The sequence below is a fragment of the Aythya marila genome, assembly GCF_965140915.1.
Source record: "Aythya marila genome assembly, chromosome: 3".
Classification (NCBI taxonomy): Eukaryota; Metazoa; Chordata; class Aves; order Anseriformes; family Anatidae; genus Aythya; species Aythya marila.
The window spans coordinates 85,513,299-85,538,787 of NC_139044.1; the positions used below are offsets into that span (position 1 = coordinate 85,513,299).

At 36.4% G+C, this 25,489-nt stretch overlaps 1 protein-coding gene across 1 annotated transcript in view; it reads right to left on the reverse strand.

Annotated features, from left to right (window-relative positions):
- The window catches only part of MEI4 (meiotic double-stranded break formation protein 4), a gene marked incomplete at both ends in the record, with an annotated part of 110,163 nt that overhangs the window by 70,911 nt on the left and 13,763 nt on the right, over positions 1-25,489 (reverse strand). The window contains 3 exons of the mRNA XM_082756184.1: positions 539-787; positions 3,451-3,536; positions 6,528-6,746. Of these exons, the coding sequence (XP_082612310.1) occupies positions 539-787; positions 3,451-3,536; positions 6,528-6,746 (554 nt within the window). The remainder of the gene's footprint in view (positions 1-538; positions 788-3,450; positions 3,537-6,527; positions 6,747-25,489) is intronic.

Consider the following 25,489-nt stretch of genomic DNA (forward strand, 5'->3'; position numbering starts at 1 on the left):
GAATCCTACAATATCAGGCTCACAATTTTATCACATCAGAATAAATATTCATAGTATCCACAGTCTATCCACATTAACAGAGACAGCATACATATAGCCCTTTAGCCATTCCTAACTTTCTCTCTCACACGTATTAGAGTTATGCTTTCAACACATTAGGCCTAAATTCTAATTTTAAGCATGTTTAAAGTGGTAAAGTCATATTACATATATATAAGACCCTAATGTTTCCCAGATTATAGAGTAAGATTTTGTATAACATACATACAGTAATATTTGTACATCTGCCATTATTCCATATGATACACATTGATTTTGAAGGTTGAAATACATATTCTAAATATGTATTAAATTCTCTAGCTAAATCCCATTGCAACTGGTGTAACTGCCCTACTACTTCAGGTTTTTGGAAAAACAGGAAGCTGTACACTAAAGACTCCAGTACCTAGGTACAAGAAATGGTGCAGCCAACATGAAAGCTGTTTTGTCTTTTGCTACTGCAACATAGAAATAGCCAGAAATGATTTCAGACACTTACCGCTTTCCAAGCAGACTCTCCGACAGATCTTGTTCAAAAGAAGTTCTTGACGTAATCGAAAAACTTCAGCTTCTAGTACTTCAACTTTCGATTTCCAGCCAAAATCTTGTTCAGATACAATTTTGGCTAGGTGCTCAGTGTATTCTTTGCAGCTTTTCCCTGGTGGTTTTGAGTGGATAATTGCAAAAGCCAGAGCCAGTTTTGATATTTTCAAGTACCAGACTTGATTTTCTCTTCTGCCTTTGTCTTCTATTACATTAGGAAAAAAACAAAACAAAACAAACAAAAAATAACATCACCATGACTTTATCAAAGCAAATTATGCACACTTTTTTTGGCTTTGAAAACTGTTCAACAGTGAGACCAATTATTTTATTTCTAGTGCATTCCTAAAATCAATCAAAGAGAAGAACCATAAACAGTTGTCCACAATGTGAGAACAAAACATACATACATGAGCTGCGCCCCAGCTATAACAATAAAACTCAGTGTTTGAGAATAATTATGTAAATTAACAAGCACTTCAAATAGGCTTATTCTGGCAAAACGTTAAATGTAAACGTTGTCTCCACTAAAACAAAAATGAAAACATTAAGAATCCTAAAAAACAAACAAACAAAACTACTAAAAACCTAACAGCACGAGTGAAGAATGGGGCTATACTAGCTTAAACCCAACACATACTATTTTGTGATAGTGTACCAAAAAGACACAATTCTCAGAAAAATAAAAAGTAAACACCTGAGGATGTTGGTAGTTTCCAGCTTTGGACACCTGGTAATGCTGCACTTCTGGTCCTAAATCTACATTATATCTCAGGCCTGCAGAAAGTCTTTGCTGAGAAGTACTGTTACAAAAAGCAGACTAAAGCTGGAATAAAGGTGTCTTTTCTTTCCTATTCTTGCCATCAACATCCATAAATTTAATCTCCTCCCTTCAAAGTAAGAATATACATCTTCACTCATAACTCAAACAACTTCACTTATAAGTAAGGCTCTTCGCAGCAGTCAAGTAAGTTTTGAAACAAGAACTTATACTATATGCATGAACACAGGCAAGTGTAATTTTGTAAGTGTAAAATGACTGCATTGACAAAAAACACATCCTGAAGTTTTCTAATTTTATGGATTATAGGAGCAAACAAATGAAAAGTAAAGAGGAGACTGAGGTGAAAACAAAATATGCCTACAAGAGAACAGCAGACAAGAAAAAGAACTTCAAAGTGACATAAGTGGCTAGTAAGACAAACAAGGACATTTTTATAAGCTCTTTTACAAACAGCAAGGATGAGGCAAACGGAATTACTGGGGTCAGAGAAAGAAAAGGCTTATCTAGATGATTATTTTATGGGCAATAGCACAGGACTTCGGAACAAAGGGAAAAAAATAAATGAAAAATAGCCTGGATTTTACTTGATATCTAACTAGCAACATTATTTTTTTTTTTTCTAATTCTGCACTCTTTTCATTCAGTATTTCAAGCCATGTTTACTTAAAAAACAAACAAACAAAACAACAAACAAAAAATTATTTCCAGAAGAAAAAAAAGTCTTCTTATGCTTTCATCCTGGCATTAACACAAAAATTATCCATAATACTATTTTTTTCCTCTCATTTTGCACAATTATTAGGTAACAAGTACTATAATAAATTGTGTCAAATAACTGTGAAAAATAGTAATGGCACAGGTTTCAGTAAGGGACTTTGTATCACCCTTTCACCAGATCCTCTGATACCATGAAGCTGATTTCTTCCTTTGGTTCTCCTCAGCTTCGGACAATAAGGCATAACACCATTCATTTATTTATCCAGCACATGCACTTAGAGAAAAGTTGCCTTTCAAACATTTCCTTTACCTATCCTATAAAAATCACAAAAAATTCCTGTGCATTCCTTGCATGTTATCCATTCAGATACACCAGTCACATTTTGAAGTGTGAGCAGAGGATAAGACCACAAGGATTCCTGAGGATCTACCACAGCCATTCTCTAAATTATTTTCCTCCACTTGAAACACGACATTCCTGCTCTGACAGTGCAAAAAACAATTAGTCTAAGCCACCAGGGCACTGATAAAGATTAATGAAAGAGTAAGCCCTTAGAAACTGCACAATACTATCTATACCCACTGCCTAAAGCAGTCGAACATTAAATAAATGATACTTCATATATAATTTCTTCCTTGTAAAATCTATTTCACTCAACTTCTCCATTCATAGCTAGGAACTCCATTGAAAAACTGCAAGTTAATTCCCTCAGCCCCAAAGAATCAACATCTCTGTGGAACAACTAATTGATTTAAGACACCCTTTCGCCTTATATATCAAAGGAAATGTTTTGCAAATGCAGAACCACACAAGCAACTGAGCTGTCAAAGCTGTGACTAAAATGAAATACATTGGACCACACAGAAAATAAAAAAAAAACAGTAACAATTGGGGATCCAGCATTTTTGGCTCTGAACCTGAAATGATGTGCTCCCCAGATTATCTCATCTTCTTAAATAGAAGTTTCACGTAGGTATCACTCAAACTGTATGTCAAGCTCCATTCTCGCTAAGTTCCCATGCAGAGCAGAGCCAAAAACTCAGGCAGCCAGAAACTCTTCTTACAAATTGCTTTCATTTCTGGTTTATCATTTTGATATCTCCGGAGACTTCTTTGCAAAAGCTTTCTGATTCACCTCCTTTAAAAAAAAAAATATATACACGCTCACTTTCCACTCTATAACATGTACGAGCCAGCACGAGCATTTTCCCATAAATTACATTCTGGAAAGCTGTAGAAGGATAAATATTCCGGTATGGGTCAGGAGACGATATTTAATTTCAGCTCTTTGTGACTGTTTATGTACCTTTTATCATTAGAGAATCACCATCAATGCCTTCTTTTCGTGCAGATTATTTCTACTCACGCAACAGACAAAGAGCCAAAGTCTGCTGTTTGACCACTGATACTTCATCACCATGCGCTTCACGTGTCTCAGCCCGTAACTCTGCACTGGCAAAGGAAGTAAATAAATCCACATAGCCTCTAAAAATCCACTATTGACAGAACATGTCTACGTTACTTGAAGTAAAACTCAAGAATTCTGGAAGTTCTCTCTGACTATCCCAAGTTTTCAGCCTTTGTAATTGAAATATCCAATGATTCACAGTCAAGAAAAAAGTGCCCTCCCTCACACCCCCCAACAACTAGACAAGTATTATAAGCAACTGGAGTGGGAATAGTTGAGACTGCATTTCTGCAGCTCAAGAAAGAGTATGAAATGCTGCTTTAGTAAGATTTTTTCCCTACTTAGGGCATTATTGAGTCACTTTTTTTTTTTCCTTTTTAGAGGGCACTACTATATTTTAATCAGAGCATAACACTTAGTGGACATATTATACAACCCAGACACAGATAAGCAAAAGGCTCTTTCACTCTCACCACACTGAAGTGTTACTTACTAAAGACAATATATGACTAATAAAACACATAAACCATGCTAGTTTTGCTTCAAAACACTGAGCAGCATTCCACCTTAATACTTTGGACATAGAGTTAAGCCTTTTCCTCTTTAACATCTTCAATATACCCACTTCTACAGTAGGAGTATCTTATACTGAATGAGCTTAATGATGTGCTCTTACTCAGAAAAAAAGAATTGCTTCTTTTGTGGAAAAAAATCCTTGTAAAGATGTTGTTCAAAAAAAAAAAAAAAAAGCAGTACTGATTACAAAGTTGGTCTTCCTTAGGAATAGGACACATTAGAAGCAATTTTTGGAGAAAGAATTCCGCTGGAATCTCAAAATCTCATTTTAAATCAGGTAATTTATGAGAAATGATGATATACCTGCATGTATTTCTGGAACCAATGTATTTCATACAGATTTTATTGGGAACACAGCTTGTTTACCTTCTTCCTATTACTCTCCCATCACCATCTCTCTCTTCTTTTCCTTTTTTATGATTGTGGAAACAGAAGGCTCCGGAAGAAAAAGCAGCAGCTGTAAGAATGGATTCAAGTTTTCCACAACTCCCTAAACAGAAAGCCACTCTCTCACTAACCACTGCAAAAATATCCTAGAAAATAACTCAGTGGTTGATGCTGTTAGATACGGGGGTCCTTGCCAATTGTGCATTAGCAAAAAGTGCAGAGCAATCTGTTGCTCTTGGGAAGTGCTGCACCGAAGACCACCAAATGCGAATGCACTCCACTAAAAGCATATTGGCAGCTACAGAGTTGTATCAATGCTATTTTCGCTCATATCAGCATAAAAGTGACACCAGTGGGGTTAGGCAGAAAAAAAAAAAAAAAAAAAAAAAAGGTTCAAAGCCAAACCAGAAATTTTCCTTGGTTGGGGATAACACAACGAGAGCAGAAAGAAGTCAGTCTAGCTGACTAGTGCCGAAATATATCTGATAGGAACCAGTAGGATGAGGAATTACCCAGCAAAACACAACTGGTACCCAAGTTACTCAGGGAGAATAGCTACTTACTAACAAAGCTCTATTTGCGTGTTCACTCAATGGTTAAGGAGGAAACCACTAACACCCAGCAAAGACACCCTGCTAGAAGTGGGAAGCAGTACCCCAACAACAGATATCAACTGATAAGTTTCCTGTGCAAAGCCTCGATCCACAGACTGATCCTGGAAGTGAAATCAGAAGATGGGATCAGCTAAAACTCCTGTCACACAGGACTGGGTCTCCAGTTTCTTGACCCAAATAAGGAACCCTTTCTCCAGCCCTCTAAACTCAACCCTGTTGAGGTCCCAGCTGAGAAATCCTCCAGCTGCTGAAATAATTCCAAAAGAAGTCATCAACCATCCTGTACAGCTCCATGTTAGATAACAAGGGGAACTAAGAGGTAGTGTAAGATCCTTTGAGGACCTTAGATATAAACAGAAAAACAGAAATGGGCTAAATCTTACTACACCAATTCGCCAGTCCTTCTGTTGTGCAGCTGCATATGATACAGCATTTCATATTACACTATCAGCTACTGAAAGATACCTTTATGGCAAGTCTCACCTCAGTTTAACACTGTCTGCTATACATGAAGAGGAAAGAATTCTCAAATAAATAAAAAATAAATAAATAAATAAAAACTATTTTCAGGTGATCACTGAAGTCTGCTTTCTTCCCATTTAGAAACTTCATGTATTTAGCACTACTTTAAGGTCAAAGATTTCCTATTATTGGTAAAAATATATATATATATATATATATATATATATACATATATATATATATATAATTATTCATTAGTTAAAAAAACAACACAAAACACCTATTAAAGCCATGCAACTTGCACCTAAATTTAAATCATTCACTAAAATCATTTAAGTAGCTAGAGAGCATACTATCGTTTGCTTCAGATTTCTTTTGCATGCAAAATTAAAGCAGCCTAATTTAAAAGTATCAACTCTGACCATGAATACCAGTACTTGAAAGAAATGCACATTCACATGAATTGGAAACAGAGGCAGGAGCTCTGAAGCTCAGTAAAAGTCTGTTAGCAGTTCAAGCATCCCTGCTCGTATCAGCTGGCTGCTGAACAGCACTACCACAAGTGGCTGTTTGTGCACCTCGCTAGTTAGTGGTCCCCACTTGCCTCCCTCTATGAAGGTCTCAAAAACTGGAAGTTGAGCTCTTGCACAAGACATGAAACAAAGAACTTCCAAAGCCTGCTACTGGCACAAAAGCATCCCTTCCACCCCAGCACTCTCTTGGCTGTTAGCAGATGTCTTTCTACCTCTTACCTTTTTCTTACTGTCTTTTTTCACCATTAAATACACACAACAAAACAGTGCAGTTCAACCTCACCTCCTGAATGCATAGCTGTTGCTTTCTTTGCAGCACACAACACCAAATTAAGTCTCTAGAGTAATATATATGTAACATAAGAATATATATTTTTTTCTTATGGATGCTATATGGCTTTTTTTTTTTTCTTCTCCTCATGCAGAAATTGCAATAGCATCAACCACAGGCTGATAGGGATACCAATTTTCTATTGTTTGAACACTGTCCCGGGGAGCCTGTTCCAGGACCTGGCCACCCTCTCGGTGAAGAACTTTTTCCTGACATCCAGTCTGAAGCTCAATTAACCCAGAAAGATCCTCTAACATCACCAAAATGATAACCCTGGGCCGAACCAGACGTACTTCATTCTCCCTCACCCAGTTCTCGGTTCCTCTACCAGGCACCAACCACAGAAAGTACCTGCCAGACAGAGGGATTAGCTAATTGGTTCACACAAGCAAATCCTCAGCTCAAGAGCTTTTAAAAAGTATTTTGGAAGTTATTTATGGGTAAGGGACGTGAGTTTTAAATAAATAATCTTCTTGAACTCTACCTATAATTTTCTGACTGACCTTGAAGACATGGAAATTACAGGATGGGGGTGACAATGGAGAAGGGGGTTAAATGAGTGCTTTTATAAAAACACAGTTATACTGTGATTTAAAATAAGGCACCTCAAAATACAGCCAAAACCTGAATTTGTTTGAAATAATTCAGTATTAGAGGAATACTAATGTCACAGGACTACACACCTTAGGCCTGATCCCTAAATTTGCCCATGTAAATAATGGCTAATAATGGAAGAAACTTCTTCAAATTCCATTGGCAAAACCTTACTGTTTACAGGACATTTATTTCTTATTCAGGACATCATCATCTAAGACTGAAAGCTTTAAAAATTAATACAGTAAGACACAAAATAGACTATAACTCAATTAACTTCCAGGGCATCAAGGGCTTAGTTCTCTTCACATGTGAAATAGATGATACACATTAAAGGACTGGTCTGTCAATTTCATGCTGAAGATAAAGGTGAAAATATCGCCAGTATCTGTGTAACCTCATTGTGTGTTACATGACAGCAACCAAGACACTGACCTATTATAATGGCACACAAAATAGGTCACAAAATGATGCGAGTGCTCTAGCGGAACTGAGCTGAGCTGCAGACACATATGGCTATAACATTAAGCAACAATAAAATAAACTTGATTTAATTAGTATGCCAAACATAATACTGTCTTTTATGCATATAATAAATAATGATAATGGGACAGCTGCATAATCAAGATGAACTAAAGTATGCCTTGTGTTCCAATTAAGCAGCTTTTATTGTAAAAATGTATAAAATGCATATTAAACCAAAGCTGCTTGATGGTGTCATTTTTAAACAACATAATATACAAACATATGTAATGTAGATATAGTTACTGAGGGAAACATTCAATTTTACTACCATAATCTGAAACAATACCTCCAGCATATTCTTTTGTTGTTGTTGTTTATGGACTCAAGATGCTAAAGTGATACTGAAAATAATAAATATTTAAAAGATGTTATATCAAAAGCACAAGGAAACTTGATTAAAACGCACCATAAGATTTATTTCTTCAAACCATTTAACTCTTAAATCATTTTAGCTTTTAAAATGGAGTCATAAATTCTCCAAAATCAATTAAGAAGAACGATTTGAAAAATATGTTAGAGCTTTTTAACATTCACCACCTGTAAACATTGCCTAGCATTAAGAACATAAGCAAGCATAACCCCTTAGGATTTTGGTAAAACTTAAGAGGCAGGATTTATCTCCTCTTAACTACAGAAATCTACAGTGCAGAAGGCTACAGCTGAGTTAGCTGTCTAAACTTCCTTTAGAGATCAACGGGCAGAAACAGGGATTTCTAATAACACTTAGTCAAGTGATTTGTACATCTGCCTTGTGATGTACATGGCCCAGAAATGAATGTTTCCCTCCTTGGGCTACAAAGGGAGCTCAAATGATGGGATCAGATGCACACACACATATTGTGCACTGTGAGATGAGTGCATCACAGGCACCTAAAGCTCAGACCTGCAAAAAGTATTTAAATGTCTAGCTAACAAGAGAAATTATATAGGGTTAAAATAAATACCTTTTAAAATAAGTTTGTAATTCTAGGTTTTCTGAACACCTCAGAAGGAATTAAGTTTTCTAGAAGAAAATCCAGAAATCATGGAAAAACTTTGAGAACCTTGTGAACATTTCAAGTGTTCATGCACAAAAAAACTTGGCATACAGATAAATGCCAAGTAAAACACAAGAGGCATCAAGTATCTAGAAGTCCAGAATTAAATAAACATAAAACAACTAGATTGGCCCTTCATAAAGTTGCTATGCATTAGTCTTCAGCAAGATCACATTAGGAAATTATACTTTATTTCCTACCAATTTTAAGATGTGTAAACTCCCATTTTTAGATACCAAAGAAGACTGCCTTCTGTAAATACATATAGTATATATAATGTGTGTGTGTATATATATGCACACTTGTGGCTGAGAAGGCAGTTTATATACAATAGATATATTTCCATAACTGTATTACATGCTTAGATTAACTCTTTCAAGGTTTGAACTGTTTTGGCATTTTGGTTTCTGAACAGAATCAGCTGTTGTTTTTTTCTTTTCCCCTAATATGCTGTTGCAGTGAAACAAACACAGAAGAATCCTAAGTCACTCAGAAGTTCAACCCTGTCAATCTTATTAAAGAAACTACAAAGTATTGGCAGCAAAGACAACTTATGCACTATAGGAACCTTAAAGAGATAAAAGTATTCTACTTTTGTTCCATTGCCATCATAATAGGCCAAGTAGAAAACCCTAATGTAAGCCTGAGATTTCTGATCATTTTAAATTATGATATGTTCTCCCTTCAAGCTGAGAGTTCTTCCTTTTGCACTTTTTTCTCCACCAACTTTTTTTTTTTTTTTTGATTGTGGCTCTTACAATGCTATCTAGTGAACCTGACACACATTACAAGTATCACTACCATGTTTTTCTTTACCATTCTCAGCACTGAAGACATGTGTGTATGGATGTAAACGGGTATTTATTCTACAAAGCCTGCTGCTCAGAACTTAAAGTATAACTGGGGTGGACATCTTTCTGCTCTTATTTTAGCATGGATTTTTTTCCCCTACAGAAACAAAACTGTAATTAGTTGGAAATTGAGAATATACTTTTTATTACTGCTTTACAAAAATACACTGTGAAAGTTAGATCTTTAGTCGTTTACAAAAATTCACACGTTGTTAATAGTATTTAGTCACATAAAGTATAAATTTACAGTTGACATTTTGGACTATGAATATATGTATCTTTACATAAAGATACATAAAGACTATCTTTAGTCTTTATATACTACCAAGTTGCAACAAAAAAGTTGCTGTACCTCCAAGCTTTATCTACTGCATTAGTTTCTGAATTTAGAATTTCTGAGAAGAATTTTAAAAAGGCAATCATAAACGGTTTGGGAGATTATACAGGGATTATTTGGCTTCATTCTACTTCCCACGTTAAAAAATATACTGAATAAAACATTACCATACTTTTCAATTTCACATTTCCAACCTTTATCTGAACAGTTCCATTCTCACAAGTTTTTTATATCTGCAAAATCAGTAGCTTTCAGTGAACAAGTAACTTGCAGGTAACTTAGCAGAAAGCTTGGCTTCCTCACACAAATTTTATACTGGCAGAATGAAAGATGAGTTTGTTCAAGAGAAGCCAAATGGTTTTTGAGACAAAGAGAAGAATAGCAGGCTACTAGGAATTTAGTACTCTAAAAAGCATACAGTATCTGATGAAGAACAAAGCTTTATATTTATTATAGATGATAACATAACAATAACCACAATTACATGCATAGTTCTTGAATATCGTTTTGTGAAGCACTGGAAGTTGTAAAAGATCGTTATAGTGAAAGTGACTTGCCAAGCATTCACAACCAAGTCTATAGGAAATAAATTACTTCTTACGCTTCAGTTCTGTTCAATTACTACTTTATTCACAGCTCACCCTGAAGAGCCCCGTCCCAACAAGCCGAGCCATGGCAGCCCCTCACACAGCTTGCCCGGGACAAAATGGCTCCAGGTTCACCAGGCCCATGCAGGCAGCCAGTGCTCAACGAAGCACATGCTGAAACGAAGATGCCTGCTTCTGTCACTGGGTTCACTGGTGCACCAGGTAATTACCAGATCTCCACCCAAAACATGATATTTACAAACACAATGTCTCCCCACACGGCAACAGCAGTGGCAGGCCACCCACTCACACCAACAAAATGGCATCTGGGTGGGGGCATCTCCTCAGGCCGGTGCCCAGCACCTTCACCCAGCCACCCTTAGCATTTCCCTGACCCTATGGAGAAGGCTTTCAGGAAGCCTCAACCCACCTGCAGCAGTACCCCTGCTTTGGGGGACGCTCCGGAGCTCCATGGCAAGCCCTCACAGGCGGCACACTCAGATCCACGCTGCCCCCTCACAGGTGGCAGCCCAGCCCCAGGGCTGAGGGGCTGCACTGGGGTAGGCAAGCTCCTGGCTCCAAGCCTGCCTGGGCCCTGCCAGGCCCTGGCTTAGGCTGAGGGAAAAACAAGGCTGGGGAAGCATGGAAGCCTTGTAGAAGATGGCCAAATTAACAACCACCTCCCTGGTTTCAGGCAGGGAGTCCCTCTGCATGAGGGAAGCAGGCATGCAAGGCCCTGAGAGGTGCAGAGGCAATGGCTTGGTTCACGGGCTGGAGCTGCTAGTCAATAAGGCTCTTAATTTTACTTTTCATGTTGGCTGTTGAGGCGGTGTTTTCATTTAGAGCTCATCATCATCACCTGTGTCTCATAAAATGGTCCTCCATGTTTTTATGCTGATGGGTGCTTGGTGTCAAGCTGACATTAGTTTTATTGAGTAAGAAGGTCTCATGAACTTCTTGGTTAATTAGGTTCTCTTTTCTTGTTTGGATATCCATGAGATCTTAAAAACTTTGAAACAGTATTTCTTTAACAGTACATCGGAGATGTATGCTCCCTTTTGGCTTATACACTGTGATCAAAGCTTGCCAATCAGCTGAAGAAGTTATTATTGTATGTATAATTAAATTCTTTACAAAAGCTATGCTGAAAAGTTTGTGTTAAGTCCTTCTTGGCCAGAAATGGTCTCTCAGCAGTTGATGAAGGAGGGGAGGGAGGGCAGAAGGCAAGATAAGAAATCAGTAAGGGAGTTGGTTGCATTGGAGTTAGATTTATCAAAATACATAAAACTCCTCAGTATAGGAGGACTGATCTTTATAAACACAGAAGTATTCAGCTATGACAAGTAATATGTATTTTTAAAATTCTCAACCCCACCCCTCCCTTTTTTTCTTGGATAATTTAAACAGCTTTGTTTTCAACACCTTAAGCTAATTTATTTAAAAAAAAAAAAAATCCTAATGCTTTTATCAAGATACATAGCGTCAGATTTCTGATCCTTTTTTTTTTTTCTTTAAAAATAAATTCACCATTCTCACTACAAAAAACTTAACACATTGCAACTTTCATTTTATTCTCCAAATGATAAAAATAAATTAGACTGAATAATTTAGAGAGTATTTTCTTTCTGATGGTGCTACTTATTTCTCAGTGAAGCCCAGGGGAAAAAAATAACAAAATATTCTCCAGACTTTTTATATTACTATTTTACTTTACAACAACTTACCAGCAACCATACTTTGTTTATCCTTTCCTGTGTATCTCTGTGCATCTGCTGTGCATAAAAGTGATGCAGATACTTCTCAAAGTGGACACTCATTATGTAGAACAAAATGTCCAGATTTTCACATAATCTTTTCAGTTGTGACTGAAAGAAAAAATTGAGAGACATAGAAACATAGAATCATTTAGGTTGGAAAAGACCTCCAAGATCATCAAGTCCAACCATGACATTAGTGCTTTTACCTGCAATTCTGGGTTTTATATACAGAGAGATGAATGTAAAAGGCAGAATTAGGCAGAAGCAGTGTTATTACTGTCTAAAACTAGAAATTGGCTCTGACTGTTTTTGTTGTTGTTGTTGTTTGTTTGTTTGCTTTTTTTTTTTTTTTTTTTTTTAAAGTACCAGTGGTACCCACAAGGGTAGGCTTGTTGAGAGACATCTACCAAGTCTGAGACCTTCTACCACTAAATAGCTGCCAGTTAGAATGTTTTAGGCTTGATTATTTTGTACTTAAACATTCAAGATCTGCATAAATTTAATTTTAGATTCACAGCTCTTTTGGGGGGGATTCGGAACTAATAGTAGTTAAAAGCAATGTGTCTCAAACTTCTAAACTCATTGTATGCAACTTTCAGAATACAAGCCATGTACACTTTACAGTTTTTAGTTTTGTATTTTAAATTAAATGAAGCATCCCAATATTTTAAGGTGGAAAAAACTTTCTCTCTCTCTACCCCCCACCCACCTCCCATTTAAACAGAATATCTCTTTGCTGTTCATCAGAAAGCAGCAAATAAAGGCACAATCGGCTGCAGACTCAATTTGAGAAACATAATTTTGGTCTATTGAAGAACACTTCTCAAGCATAACATGTAGCTTTTTTTAAACTTGCATTAACTTTGTGTTCTTAACACTTCCAGTGATTACATAATCTAATAGATTAGCTTCGCAATCAAGGAACAATGTGTGTGCATTTGTGCATGTGTGCAAGCTAGTTACATCCAATAAATAAAAAATAAGATACAATTTCCATTTTAATACCCAAACACTGGGTGATTATTACTGCATGTAATCTCAAGTGAAGCAACAGTAAAACCAAGCTTTGATTTCAAATAAGGAGTTTGTATATCATGAAGGGAGCTGACTCTACTAGCTGCTGATAAATTCTTTTGATCTCTGTTTCTGAAGATGCCTTTTGATCTGAAAAATAGTCAAAGGATATACTCGTGGCACAAGGTCATACGAAATAATTAGCTGCTTTTATTAATAATTAAACATAAAAGCGGTGCAGGTGTTTAATTGCATTAGAGATCGTGCATTCTCGGTATTTAACCAATCCATACACTGAATAATTACAGACAAGTCAGTGGTCAACTAAACACAAAAACACAACCTTCAATCAATTGTTAAGTGTAAATGAATTATATCACTGTAGAACATGCAGGCCCTGCTCTTACTGGATGCCTGCAGTATCAACAATTTGAACAAACATGAAAGTATAACTTTTCTTTTGGAGAACTACAATTTGTCAGAATTCATTAGACATCTTTATGTTTTAGCACATCTCAATTTACCCACGGGCTGGAAGTGTCTAAAAACACATAACAAATATGTTGTCTCAACAGATGTAGTTTGCAGTTTTGTGTAGTTTATGTGGAGTAAGAGATGTGCCAATCTGAGAAGAGTGAGTGAAAATCACTAACAGGAATGTCAGTGTCTTCTCATATGAGCTTTCATTCTTCTATGTTACAGTGCTATATATAATTAAAGATATATATTTTGAAGATTACGCTCTTCAAAATGGATTGTAATATGTTTGTGATGGCTCTATTCTGTATGTAATTACGATGACATAAATATGGTTCAAGTACATTATTAGCCTCTTTGATCATAATCTGCAATTCTAAACAAATCATCTGATTTAGGACGTTCATGAAGTTATGCAATGACTTCTTTGTTACTGTTCAGAAATAAAGCATCACCATCAGGAAGGAAAGATAACACTTCAGCAGCTGAAGAAATTAAAATCTCGCTTCTCCAAAAGCAATGTAAAAACTTAGGCACAATTTGAGAAGAACAGGGAAACAAACAACACTCACTACTAATTGGACGCGACATACCATCAGTTATCATGGTATGCTTTGTTATGAAGAAATACTTTACAGTGCTTTATTTAAATGTTAGCACTTACATAACACTGTAAAATTAGATGCACATACACGATATGACAGCAGAACCCATTCTCTTCTCTTCTACTAAACAAAGAGAAAACCTTTCCCTTCAAGGATTTCACTGTCTAGAAACAAATACAAAAAGATCCCAGTGAAATCAGGTAAGGAAAAAAGGGCAAAAACATCCTGGCAAGTAATCCAAATGACGGTCATATTTTAATGTAGATATATTTAAAAATGATGTGACAATGTAACAGACAATTTTCTGAATTTGCATTTCATCACTGATCTCAGACTAACCAAACAATTTTGTGAGAGTTTATTCTTCATTTCCATTTTACAGGACAACAGACAACTGAAAAGAAAGAAAAAATAATGTAAGTACATATAAAAAGTTTTCAATTAATTTATTACTTCATGATTCCTTGAGCTTTTCTTTTTGAATATTAGAGTTGTGAAATATCTATCCTATGACAAAGAAAATTCAGATTACATTTCCACACATGGGGCTAGAATCAAAGAGCTTCTAAGGCATGTAAGTCCTCCCTAACTACCTGAGAATACAGAAAATTAAGTGACTTAAAATATCTACATTATTTGGATTTATGCTGAGACATATTGATTGGCATTCCTCTGTGAAAACATTGGGTGTTAGATGAATCACGGGCTACAATGTTAATTTCCTCTTAATTTCCAGGTTCATGGACCTATTAGAACAAGTCCAGAGGAGTTGATCAGAGGGCTGGAGCACCTCTCCTATGAAGACAGGCTGAGAGAGTCGGGGTTGTTTAGCCTGGAGAACAGAAGGCTTCAGGGAAACCCTGTAGCAGCCTTCCACTACCTAAAGGGGGCCTACAGAAAAGCTGGGGAGGGACTCTTTGTCAGGGAGTGGAGTGATAGACAAGGGGTAACAGCTTTAAACTAAAAGAGGGTAGGCTTAGATTAGATATGCAGCAGAAATTCTTTACTCAGAGGGTGGTGAGGCCCTGGCACAGGTTGCCCAGAGAAGCTGTGGATGCCCCATCCCTGGAGGTGTTCAGGGCCAGGTTGGATGGGGTTTTGGGTAACCTGATCTAGTAGGAGGTGTCCCTGCCCATGGCAGGGGGGTTGGAATTAGATGATCATTAAGGTCCCTTCTAACCCAAACCATTCTGTGATTCTGTAATTTCTTCCAACTGACCTGAACGGGTCCGGCATAAGTTTTGATCAAATTAATCTTTGGAACATACCCTCTTAATTGCAAGTCACACACACAAAAAATTCACATGCTACCTCACTTAATACAGAGCAGTAGTGTTAGTGTTGCTAGCAGCTGTCTAGGCAGTAGCTTATTGTTCAGAGATTGAGAGATGGAGAATATTTTTTTTCTTTGGGGGAAATTTGCACCTTGGCTCCCAGAGGAGCACTGCAGCCTGTAAGCAAGATGGTGTTACCAGATAGAAACATGTTAAGGTACATACTATCTATATTTTGTGAAAGACGTTACTATTCCAGATCAGGAGAACTTTCAGAGTCTGTGAACTGTATATGGGCCAAAGTACTCTTCTTCCTGCAGTTCACAAAAGACAACATTTTCTCATTTTGTGAAAGCTTGTATTGTTTATATGTACTCATGTGCACATGTAGATAGTAGTTGACAGACCTAGTTCTATGGGCTAAGCAGTCCTGTTTAGTCTCCAAAATTAGGGCAACTTCTTCCCTCAAAAGACATGTATTGCTCTTGTAGGTGAGGAGGGGCAGGGCAAGCTACTCAGCCATGTCACCATTTCATTCAGTCAAAAGGTGTTTTGTCAGTCTGCTGTAATTGTAAATGTGTCCCAGTGTGTTTAACAAGATAAAACAGTTAATTCATTTGTTTTTCCTAGTGTGAAATGTAAGTTTCATAATAAATTATTAAAAATGTACATTCATGAAGCTGAGAATTAGTTGTATCTAGCAAACAAAGAAAGGGGGTTGGAGAAAGAAGAAACATTCCTCAGAAAAACTAAATTTTTTTAGACTAGTAAAATTAATTTGTAATGCAGTATATACCATAAATAGAATAGGTCATATACAGAGGTATGTACTTCTACTGATGTATATACACATGCATTTAGATAGATACATACATACATACATAGACAGGCAGAGAGATAGATATTAAAGTGAAACAAGCTGTAGACAGAGGCAAAGAAAATAATTTTTGTTATCTGCCTATTATGTTCCAACTATAGCAGCTGGCTTCCAAAGATAAAATAAACACTTTGTCCCCTCTATATGCAATTTTCTTTCCCTTAAAAAAGTGCCATCACTTGTCCTAGTTCAGCGGCTACTGAACTTTACAGCTGAAGGGCTGAACGTAATTTTAACAGATCAAGAGAGCTGCAGTCAATACTGTATCTGTTTTGAAACTCTAATCCTGTGCTTCCTGGGGCTCCTGGAGCCCATCAGGGAAGGGTAATGGACCTAACAAATCCTTTCTTCCAGGCACTGAGCTGTTGCTGTGGAGAAGAAGAGCATCTGCTGAGAGCATGAGAGGGACTAGTTACTGTGGTTCCCATGCCTGAAATAAAATGGTGGTGATACACAAATGTGAACATCAGTAGATACAAATGAAGATGCCATTTAAAACGTGCATGGCATGGCTCAAGTGAAACAATTTCAAATTCAAATAAAATCATTACAAGTCCTGGTGCAGCTGTCCAGAAATCTGCAGCTCTGCAAGTGGGCTGCAGGCTATGGATAAGAACCACAAAGGCTGGGCTGTGCATATTTTAAGGCGGAAAAAAATGCACGTGTCTGTAAGACTCCACTAGTATCTATTTTGTAGAAGAATTTAAGAGACAATCACCCATCTGCCAAAATATGCATGCTGTCTTTAATCATGTTTCTGCAGAATGAAGTAAAAACATCAGAAGGAACTTTAAAGGAAAAGTATACAAGATGGTCGACTGTATTTCTCAATTACCTATTAAGAAATTTGTCCAAGACAAATGATTAAGAGGAAAGAATATGCAATGAATGTGAATATAAATTTTATGATATGTGTAATTTTGGAACTAGACTGAGTGGTTGTGACTTGCAACATCACTGAGACACCTGTGAGAGGGGAGGATGCTTCATTTAAATCCACGAAAGCAGTTGCATAAATGTTGTTCATAAAATTAACTAAACTAATTCAGCTCTGGCTTTGATTCTAGCCCTTTGATGAAATAATTCACTATTTAATTTTTGAGTTATTATATGTAAAATCAATGCATGGGTTTTTTTCATTTCAGCTGCAACATTTTATTAAATGCCCTTTACTATAAGCTTGATTTGTTGTATAACCTGAGTTCTCAACTATTTGGGGGAAGATGAAAGAAAAAATAAGTCAGCAGAGTTAAATCCTTATGCAGGTTACTTGGGTAATTCATATCTGAGAACAAAGAGATCTTTCTCTGTGGAGTTCTGTGGAGTGTATATGACACTTGATATATGTACTATATATGCAAGTTCCTTTAGGTCTGTAAGAGTTAAACTGAAGTTTAATCAAAAGTTTTACTCAGCATCAATCTGTGAGAACCTGAGGTGAAATTGGACCAAGTAAAGTATTCATGGAGATAATCCTCTTGTATTCCCATGCACCGTGCATTTGGAGGGGAGTTATTTTCCAAAAGCTTTTATAATTTTCATTCCTTCTTCAACTCTGCTATTTTATTTATGCTTTATCACCAAATTCTACACACAGATATGTGCATGACTTCATTGAGAGTCATCTCAAGGGAAAATGTGGCCTTTAATAAATATGCAATGAGGCACAGTTGTGATTGAGGTAGGTAGTTTTAAGATGCATAGCTTGATGATTTCAAAACCAGATTTCTTCAGACACGCCAAAGGCAGGTATATGTCATACTAAATGCTTCTTGAATTGGAGTATAAAAGGGCACCCTAAACATTTTTCAAATGATGCAGAATCTATTTCCTCATTTTCCATAACTCAGAACCAGCCAAATTGGATTTTTAGCACACTTTCATAATAATTCATATTTGGGTAGTGAACAAACATGAAAAATGTCAGCACAACATATTATGTTCTTAAACCTATGAATGCCATGATAGAAATACCTTCTCAACCACAGTTAAAGCCATTGCAAGTGAGATACTATAAAAAGTAAAAAAGATGCTTTCCTCTTTGTTTCTTCATTTGAAATGTTTGCTTAGGTAGTCCTCAGAACATGGTTCCTTGCTATTAAATATCTTTAAGAATTAATACTTAAAATGCTCCAGACTGTTTATAATTTGTGAAGCACTGTCAAATTTCAAAGAAGCCTATATTGCCACTGGTGTTTCCCCATATGCTCCTCCTCTGAAGTGATTACTTATATACTTATTTTCAAGGCTAGAGATTGTTCTGTCAATTTTCATGAAGATCAGCTTGTCCTCACTATTTTTATTTCCCTTGTGGAAAAGAGTAAAGATAAACTGTCTGAATGCTCTGGGAGTTTACTCCAGTTTAAAGTTGATGCTGAGCCAAAGAGATGATCCCAGTGTCCCATAGATCATTCCTTAGCCTGGCAGTCAATATGATTCCACCTGGGTCTTCATATCTGGTAAATCCAGCAGAAGGGACACCAAGCATGGAAGTGCACATCAGTTGAAAGCATAAGAAACGCCCCAGTGGGTTCATCTAACCCATTTTTTTATCCTATAGCAACAGTAGTAAAGGCTGTTAGAATATTATTTGGAGATTACTGGCTGGCATCTGTTTTTTCCTCTGTGCTTTGCTTCAGCTCTCAGACAATTTTGAGCCCTTCATTAGTGCTATAGCTGAGCATCTTGCTATTTCCTTAACCAAATTCATGTCAGAAAAGTGCCATTGCTTAAACTTTTTTTTTTTTTTTTTTTTTTTTAAGCAGAGTGTAACAGGTAATCAAACACAGTGTGAGAAATTAAATTCTGTCTTCAGCATCCTTACTAGAACCCTATGTAATAGAGTCAGTTATCTCCCATTTGAACCATGTGATTAACAAAATAGTAACCAACAACTAACTTGGACAAAAGAGTTTGGTTTTGCCTTCTTTTTTTTTTTTTTAAATTTATATTTTTTTCCTCCTTCTTTCATGAAATGGCAGCTGTAAGCCTGGATATATCTTTATAAAAGATCACTATATATTTTTCGAAGACACTGGTGCAACAGAGATGCTAATGCAGTTTTCAAAAACTGGGTGCTTAAATAAATTGATTATAAATTCAATAGACTAGATTTTAGCGTGTGCCCAAGCCACTATTCCAAACAAATCCTAAATTCTCTGCAAATTTGCAGGACAGAATATTTATGTTTTTGTGTAAGAACACCCAAATAAAGATACTACAGAATTTGTAACTGAAAAAAAAAATGTTGGATATTGTGTCAGAAGTCATTCGATACCAATTTTCTATCATTAAGTTACATTTCCATGATTTAAATGCAGTAAGCTTGCACCGCAGAGCTAAGAAAGTCCATGTGAGATATCTAAGTAGCTCATAAAAACCTTTCAAGCTCTTGGTAAGTACAGGAAATTCTGAAAGGATCATTCAGATGTCCTTGAATGAATTCAAAGATTATATGAACGACCTTGAAAATAAAACTTCATAATAGAAAAATAACACGTTCTTAACTATAAAATCATAAATGCAACTCAAATCAGACTTTTGAAAGGGATTATTAAGTTTTCAAAGGAGATCTTTGAGTGGGAACTTTTTGAGCATTTATATCAGAAAATCATGAACAACGGATTGTTAGGTGACTAAAACAGTTCAAGCTAAAAAGAAAAAAATAATGTAGATTTATATTTCAAATTTAAAAATAAAATTAAAAAAAATCAAAAGCTTTAAAATAATATTGATCCTCTACAAAATAATGGTATATTATTTCCATCTTCTTCATTATTTTTCTCCATATAATAAAGGCCATTTAATGGAGAAGGCCAATGGATAGAGTCCATTTTTAATTTCTAGGATCGCTTCTTAGAAGCTAATGTGGTTTATATGGTGATTAGATGGTGCTGCAAAACTGATGTAGTTACAAAACGCATAGGGATAAATTCTTTGAGTCTGAAAGGTATGAGAAATATTTGGTAACATCTCATTTTAAAGTATGTTTTTAAATCTTTTTGAAGAGGTCATCTTCTTATGTCTAAATTGGAAAACAAACAAACAAACTCACAGTATAATGTCTTCTTGTTTAGTCACTAATAATAGTAACAACAGAAACACCTAGATTTGGAAAGAGGATAGAAGGAACTGTAGGAACTTTCTGCATAGAAACAGGAAAGAACCAAGAATCAATATAAATCCTTTCTTTGGTTTTCTTGATATGTCTCAGGTATGACTGAACCCATTAAAAAAATATTGGTATAAATTTTTAAGATCAAAGCAAGAATCCTCTCTTTCCTTTCCAAATATAAAAATGCTGCTGCAGACATACACTAAAATAACCAGTGAGGTGAAAAACAGCTGATTGTGCTTTTTTGGTGCCAGTTTCTAGGAAGGTGATCTTCAATCACTTGGGTCAATGAATGATAAGGAAGTAAATCATTTCACTGTAGACCAGTACCTGTTATCTTTGCTTTGCCCTAGTCTGCTGCCAGTCTCCCTGAGGCTGAAATGAAATTGTGAAGGAGCAGAAGTGACACAGAGTGGTTTTGATTTCATTTCTCAATGTTATATCATTGAGATTTAACACTATACAAGGTACCCATATATTCCAAGGACTGTAGATTATGTGTCTCTTCTGGTAAATGTTTTGCAGATCAAGGAATTGCTTGAATTATCAGCAGGTGGGCAGAATAGACTCATTTTTTTTTTTTTTTTCCAAGGACAGCTGATCATGGATTTCATTCAGCTCCTTCCACACATCCCTTTGAGTGGTGGGCCTTTGGGTCAGGGCCAGGAAGCTGGTGTGTTTCCTTCTGAAGTCAACAGAAGGAATTGCTGCTTTTCAGCTTTTAGCAGTAATCTACCAGACTTCCATAGAAATTGCTAGGCCAGGCTGGTAGGCAACCTAGGCAAATGAAAACTGTACACGCAAAGTGATTCATGCACCTTTGCATGTACAGAAAGTAGTTAGAAGAATCAGACTTACGGGTTTGGACACACCAGTGTAGGTAGACAGAAGTCAAGTCTTAGGTCTCCTTGGTTACTCCACAGGATAAGTGGGATATTACTAGGCACCTTCATTAAACTCCCTTTTAACAAATTCATTGAAAAAAATCCATGACAATTAAGGATCAGCCTAGAATCTCCCGTGATATTAACAGAGAACAGGAGGAGGAAGGATACAGAAATCTGAAAAGTAATATTACAATTGGGACGTTTTTACCGATATTTTGGAGGCAATCTGAACTTTTCATTTGGGTCCCTATTTACATGGATTAGTTTGTCAGTCTTCCTTTTACATCCTTTCAGATAAGAGATTGATAGGAAAAACAAGAACATAGAACATAGTTACGAGTGTGCTTAAACTGACAATCCAAGTATCATGGAGGTCAAGTCCCCTGGGCAATAATTCTCTGATGCTGTAATAATCCTGAAATGCGTGGCCCACTCTCTGCCTCCAAAGAGCTCAAGGAGAGCCACAGAATGCTTTGGATCCAGAAGAATCTGTTTCGTAGCTTTCTCTGCTAGAAGACAGCAGTAATGTGCATTAAAAGTAACTTTTGCTGGCAGATTGGATAAATTTTACTAATGAAATAAGCTGAGTTTAGAGGTCCAAGTAATGAAACATAATGTTTAATAGATGGATCTAAAAGCTTCAGAGCCAAACACAGCAGGCCAAATTCTGGGATTCCTGATTCATAGAACTGTTTGCTCATATATGAATAGTACCAGCTTACTCACCACAGAATCACAGAACAGTATGGATTGGAAGGGACCCTAAAGATCATCCAGTTCCACCCCCACTGCCAAGGGCAGGTACACCTCCTACCAGACCAGTACCCAAAGCCCCATCCAACCTGGCCTTGAACAGTTCCAGGGATGGGGCATCCACATATTCTCTGGGCAACCTGTGCCAGTGCCTCACCACCCTCTGAGTGAAAAATTTCCTTATAACATCTAATCTAAATCTACTCTTGTTTAGTTTAAAACTGTTACCATTTGTCCTATCATAACAAGTAAAAAGTCTTTCTCCAGCTTTCTACCAGCCCTCTTTAAATATTGAAAGGTCCCAATAAGGCATTGAAGTGTTGAAGTTTCTGACAGATTTGGTTAGAGATTTGTATAAGCTCTAAAACAAACCAAAGAAAGACTTTGGGATTTGATTCATTGTACCTGTCAATATTCCACAACTTTTCCTTTTCTGCTCTCTCCCAATGAACACTTGCTAGTTCAAGTCAACTTTTATGGCAATTACCACTCTGAGGACAGACAAGCAAACAAAAGAACCATCAAGGAACCGTGCAGAGACTTTCAGAAAGTCAGAAGGAGCTTGAAATTCTGTCTGAAGAGAGTTCTCCCTTTCTCATGGAACTGTTTGTTTGTTCCATTGGTTTGCAAATGAAGCACCCTGTCGTGCTGTGCTCGAGAGTTGATGGATGAATCTGTTTTACACTAGAAATGATCTCTACACTGCTAGTCAAGCTCTTTTTGTCCCCCATGGATTCTGTGTATGGCTGGTTTTCCCCATACGGAATAAGAAGTAAACAGAGACTGATAGATATTGGCTTTCAATCATCTGAACTGTCAGCTGCTGTGCATTAAGAAGTTATCTATGCCTTTAATTGTGAGTAGGAAAGGGATTTAGAGCTTGCAGAAGCGTAATTGTTTCACAGTAAATCTACAGATAAGACCCTCTTCCTTACTGCCCACACACAGATCCACTGACTTTAAAATATTAAATTGTCCCTTTCCCTTCAAACGCTAGTGCCTAAAACAAGATCTATTATCCTGAAGCCTTCTTTGTAGCTTGGGCTTGAACAAAATGTCAATATTGCAAACCAATAACCAAAATGAGGAAATATTAAAATGAAGCAAAAGGCAGCCTTTACTATTGCCATATTTCTTTACTGCATTAATTTTGAAACATGCATCTATATTCTGTCTAATCCCAGTCTTAGTGCCAAAAGTTTTGGTAATTGACAGGCTTCTTCCTATATGACTGTTGCTGGAGACAAGGTGTAAGTTTGTGGGGGAGGGCAAGGCAGGAGAAGATGTTTATCTTTTAATGTGCTAAATACTGAGAAATTTTCTTTTCAATGTACTTGATCAGCTAAAATAGGCTTGTTTTGATGTCTGAATCTCAAAGTATGGTGAATTTCTTAGTCTTTGTTATAGATGGGTTTGAAATCAAGGGAGCAGAATGCAAAAAATGCTTAAGAAAATCAGGTAAACAGTCCTGTGATTAAATAAGTATCTGCAGTCTCCATGGAGTTGCCTTTGTTTCTTTTGAGCTCTATCAAATTTATTGTGTCCGTGTAGTAAGAATGCAAGAATATATGCCTATTTAGCAAAAAGTACCTGTGTAAACAAGCTAATGAAAGTCCCAGTTGATTGTATTTCCTAGCCTGCCTAAGAAGACAAGTGATTTTGCTTATTGATATTATTAACAAAATAAGAATGCACTCCAGAAAAAAAAAGAAAAAAGTCTCTGTTTATCCATCCTTTGTTCACTAACTGTAATTTACACTGCATTTTTCATGGTTGCACTGTAGAGTGATTTCTCATTTAGGGTGAGTCTTAATGCATGTTTTGGATCGGTAGGTGATGCATGGGAATCATGCTATAAAAGAAACAAACACTGCTTGCACCAGCCCAGGTTAGGACAGGTTGTTCCAGTCCTACCTCTCCAAACAAGCAGGACAAGTCATACCATGGTGGTCAACACCGCCAAGATTCCATGTGACAAGAGTGACCAGGCCAGGGGACAAGGAGATGTGGTCTGAACCACAGCTCATCTTCAGGTAGACTTCCTGCTGCAAAGAGCTGATAAGCCTGGGAGTCACCAATGAAAGCTGGTGCAGTTTCCGAGAAAGATAGTGCCTCGTCTACACCCTTTGCCACACAAAGCAGGCAACTATCCAAATGTCAAAGATATTTAGCATTTCAATGGAGAGATACATGGCTATAGATAGTTAATTTTATCCCTGTCTTCCATTTTTCATTCTTATTGTCCTTCCTTTCCATTAATTTCTTGAAAACAAATCTTTTACACATACAAAAAGGCATACTGAACCATTAAATGTCAAATAAATTATAGGAATAAAACATTTTGGCATTGTGCCACTTCTTTTAGGCTGCAGTAATAGCATTTGGCTTGGTATTTCCTCCAACAAAGAGGTAATCTGTTTCCACAGCTACCTTATAGCAAAGGATGATGTTAAACGAATATTTGTGGAATTCTTTGTGCTTGACATCTGTCTTTCCATTTTAATTGAGTTAATGGAATTCCTTTGTGTTATGTGTGTATTTCAATAACCATTTTCTGCTAAAATTTTCAGGTGGAACTTCAAATAGCTTAGAGTAGAATTTTATATGCTGATCAATGATGAATAGAAAAATACAATTGTCATTCTTTTCCTTCCTATTTTTCTAAGATGATGAAGTGTAGTGCATACTGTTACAAAATCAATAGGAGGACAAAGTCAGGGTGGGATCTTAGTATTTGTTATAAACTATATGATCCTACAATTCAATAAGTATACAAATTTCAGTAGAAAAGTGAGAAGAATTTAGCAATACTGTCTGAGATGTTGACTTTACTTACTGGTCTTTGAGCAATTTTTGTGTGCTTAAGCATGTATTCATAATGGCACTACATTTTAATTAGGATATTACTCATATTATTGTATTGATACTTGGCTGCAGGGAACAGAAATATATCTATGTAGTGAGAAAACAGACAAATGTAAGTTCAATAAAGTGTTAAATGATAACACCAATAATCACAAAATAAGGTGGTAGGAAAAGAAGGGAACTGACCACTGACATTGTTCAACAACCCATGAATATAATATTAGTCTTGAAACACTGACTTGCAGACTAGCCAAGAAAATGCATAAATTACTTAAGAGCCTTTAACATTAATGTTTTTAATAATTTATGTCATTTGCAATATGCAGCATGTCACATCTTATTGCAATACTCAATATGCTATCTGTTACCATCTACTTGGTTGTTGTCAAATTTTCCTAGTCTCTTGTTAGTATGGAAGAGAAAAAAAAAAATCAATCTCCTTATATAATTTAAGGAAACAAAATGAAAAGTTAAAGTTGCATGAAAACCATTTTTTTATTTTGATGTTGTAAATTCTCCTCCAACAGTCAATCGAGAGCC